The following is a 3,959-nucleotide window of genomic DNA, read 5'->3' as shown; positions in this document are numbered from 1 at the left end:
GGATGGGAGGAGATAGTGAAGGAGAATCAACTGAAGAAGACGAAGATGGAGGAAGTGGGAGTGTGGTGGTTTGCGGATGTGATACTTGGAGTGGAAGGAATGATAGACAGTATGAACAAGAGCAAGGAACATGGCTTCCTGGGCTTCAGGAACTCCAAGAACTCCTTCATCTCTTGGATTGACAAGTACAAAGCCTACAAGATCGTGCCTTAGACCTATCTTCTTCACTTTCTGGGTTGATGTCTGTCTCGATGTCTTATGTCTGTTCTTCATGATCCAGAGAAATAAAAAACGGGCAAAATGTTTATTTTTTTTTGCCGATGTCTGTTTCTTGGTTAACAAGATCGAGTGGCAAAGGCAAAAGTTGCTTGGGAAATGGAATGAAATGGGTATGGGTATGGGTATGCGTATGGGTTATGTCACCCGATAATAATTAGATTTGGATGATTTATCTCGATCATGTTTATTTAATGGGTTAAATCTCAAACTCAAAATTAGGGGTGTCAAACAAGCCAACTCGGATCGTTTTGGGCTCGGTCCATTTGGCTCGGATCGTTTTGGGCTCAACTCGTTAAACTCGTTTTCTAACGAGCCAGAAAAACCTTGGCTCAGATCGCTCGCTAATTTTCCAATCTGAACGAGCTGGTTCGTTGAACCAGAGATATATAATATTTTTTATTTATATTTATTCTAAATTTAACTATAAATTTAAATAAATACATAAAAAAATTAATAAAACTCCAATATCATTTAATATTTTCAATTATCACCATCATAATAATTAAAATATTTATAATATCATATGAATGATATGAAAAAAAAATATAAAATTATATTAGAGTTTTTTATATAAATTTAATTTATTTTTTAAATAAAAGTCAGCTCGTTGAGCAGCTCGTCAGCTCGCCGAGCCAGGCTCAATGAGCATGGCTCATTAGACTCGTTTTTTAATGAACTAAAAAAATCGTAGCTCATATCACTCGTTTTCTGACGAGCCACGAGCCAGCTCGCGAGCCGGACTCGTTTTGACACCTCTACTAAAAATGGATTCAATGGTTTTATCTAATTAACTCATTTATTTATCTCTTTTTTTTCACAACTCATTTATTTATCTTAAATATTATTTTTATTCTGTCAACTCACCATTTCTCACCTAACCAAATTCAATCCATTAAATTAGATTTATCCAATTAACTCATTTATTTATCTTAAATATTACTTTTATTCTATTAATTCATCATTTCTCAGCTAATCAATAAAAATCCTGAACGAAATTTTATATAAAACTAAATCTAAAATGAAATAAAATAGAATTAAACGAATTCAAACATAATCGAACCAGATTTAATACAAAAAATAAATAAATATATTTTATAAAATATTAATAGATATTCATATGCGCATAATATATAATGTATTATATAAATTGATTTATGAATTATTTAGGTTAAATGGATTAACCAAATCTAATCCATTAAATCATACAACACGCTTTGGATTACGGAAAGACATCATATAAATTTCATGTACATTCGGAGCGTTTAAACACGAAAACCGGTAAAACCAAGATTTTGCAATAGTAGCGCATATATATACATTTCCGATTAAAGGACCAAAATATGCTAAAAGGCAGTGTCATACAGGGGTGGGAAAAAAAAACCCGAAATTCGGTTATCTGACCCAATCCATGAAACTAGTACCCAAAATTAGGGTACCCGACCACTCAACGAGACGAGATCGAGTATTCATTTTAGAAATACCCGAATTTCGGATTCGGGTTTGGATAATGAGTTTTGAGTCGGGTAATTATTCGCGGTATCCAAAATTACCTAAATTACAGTTTTACCCTTAAAACCTAAAAATAAACCCTAGTCCCCATTTTTCCCTTTCCCCTCTTGTTCACACACACATGCCTCCTACCCCATTTTTTCTTTCATTCACATGAACCCTAATTTCTACCATTTCTCTTTCACTTATTGTACTCACTTTCGAACTCCACCTCTTCGGTTCTTCTCTACATTGACACTTCGACGAAAGGTTACATTTCTCCCACGATTTCGAGCGAGTCCTTCTCCTGCAAACGCGATACAACTCTCTTCTTCGACTCGACTTGCTCGTTTTCAGGCTATCTTGATTCAAACTTGGAGTACTCTGGTAAGTTTCAATCCTTCTATTTCATTTTGGTTAGTATGATGGATATTCCGATTCAGATTTTGATTTTTTTAGGTATTTTTATTTGGTTTGTATTGGAATTTTTTTATGATTTGTCTAATATATGGTTGAAAATTTATATTTGTATGATGGATATTCAGATCTTTTCAATTTGAATTGTATATGGGTGAAAATTCAGATTTATAGATGTTTATATGTGCATCTATGATATTTTGGTTTCGGTTTGATAATATTTTTTTTTTTGTGATTTTCAGGTGCAAAAGCCGAAAATTGAGAGAGCTTGAAAAATTAATCAACAATATGTTTTTGTTTTTTTTTTTATGTTTGAATCATTTTTATGTAGGATTATATTTGTTGGGTTTTCCTGGGATCTCAAGAGCGAATCTAATTCCTAAGAGATCAGTTCTAGGGTTTGCGTAGCGGATGTAAAACAAAAATTTTGATGAAACCCTAAAACCTATCATGCATGATCATGTAGAAACGTTAGAACGCTTACCTCAATCGATCCGGGGCCTGTATCAATTGATGTGTTCGTCCGATCACTGTAGGCAGGAAGAATACCTTGCCCTCTACACGTATCCACATGGCGGAAAGGATTCCAACGGTTGGAACTTGTCTGCTAGGACTGAAGAACACGTTTCTCTTTGCGTAAGGGTTTCAGGGATCTAACTCTTAGGTTTTTCACTCTCAAAACCTGTCAATTGGGTCTGAAAAACTTCCCAAGAGGCTTAGGAGGCGTTCCCCAAAGTTAATCCCACTTAAAACCCTAATTAGAGCGAGCTTAGGAAATTCCGACGTCTAGACCGATCGGTCTAGGCCTGGACCGATCGGTCTGGAGCTTTTAACATGTGGACCGATCGGTCCATGGTTCCAGACCGATCGGTCTGGAATATTTTCCGGACCGAGCAACATTTGCACGTTACCTCTGGACCGATCGGTCTCGGTTGGCTGGACCGATCGGTCCAGACCTTCTGGACCGGTCGGTCTGGCCTCTGCTCCACCGGGATTTTCTCGTCTCTTCTCGCGCATTCGTTTTTTTCTGTGTGTGTGACCCTGTAGGCTCATCCGATATAGCAGTATAACCCGAAATCTCTTATTTCGGTTACACAAGTCATAGGCGGTCTCTAGCAAGACACTATGACTACCTATCTCGAATAAAGTTTGTTCGTGATCCTACGAAAGCCAGTGATGATTCCGTTTGATGATCCTTTTGTATCACGATATCATATGTCGAATATAAGGCATAGACAAGTCACCTTATCTGATTCGGCTGCTTTCTCATTCACTGAGTTCGACTGTCTGAAATAGACGACGTTCGTCTATAGTGCGGCCACACATTTCTACAGTCTCGCTCACACGAGGGGGCTCAACGATATCTCTCTCTTTTACGAGAGGTACAAATCTCGTCTTGACTATCTACAATCCAGCACATGATTCGTTTCGTACCTGATACACGCCTTTATAGTCCTCCTGTTACGCAGGACGTTTAACGTATTCAAAGCACACAATTCTTCATGTTGGATTCCGTAGATATCTTTGGTCTTAGGATCCAATCATGAAACCGCCATATGAGATTCAAGCCATGACGCTAGTCCATGTGACAATCTCATGCGGGTCATCCAGTATTCCGTTCTCCAACGAATACCTATGACTGTGATCGTATCCAATACCTATGATCATCTATATGATCATCAATCACACATCATAGTAGTCTTATTATGTCATCATTCCCATAATGACACAAGACTAGGGAGTTAAGTATCATTCATAATGATACATGGATCTCA

General features: G+C 37.1%; 1 protein-coding gene across 1 annotated transcript in view; it reads left to right on the top strand.

Moving 5' to 3' along the window:
• LOC104800325 (3-oxo-Delta(4,5)-steroid 5-beta-reductase-like) overlaps positions 1 to 326 on the top strand; it is a 1,885-nt gene extending 1,559 nt beyond the window's left edge. The window contains exon 3 of the mRNA XM_019200921.1: positions 1 to 326. This exon is cut by the window's left edge and continues 6 nt beyond it. Within this exon, the coding sequence (XP_019056466.1) occupies positions 1 to 213 (213 nt within the window). The 3' untranslated portion in view covers positions 214 to 326.
• The last annotated feature ends 3,633 nt before the right edge of the window (positions 327 to 3,959 follow it).

The sequence above is a fragment of the Tarenaya hassleriana genome, unplaced genomic scaffold (genome assembly GCF_000463585.1).
Source record: "Tarenaya hassleriana unplaced genomic scaffold, ASM46358v1 Cleome67, whole genome shotgun sequence".
NCBI classification, from domain to species: Eukaryota; Viridiplantae; Streptophyta; class Magnoliopsida; order Brassicales; family Cleomaceae; genus Tarenaya; species Tarenaya hassleriana.
This window is presented reverse-complemented; position numbering and strand designations above follow the sequence as displayed.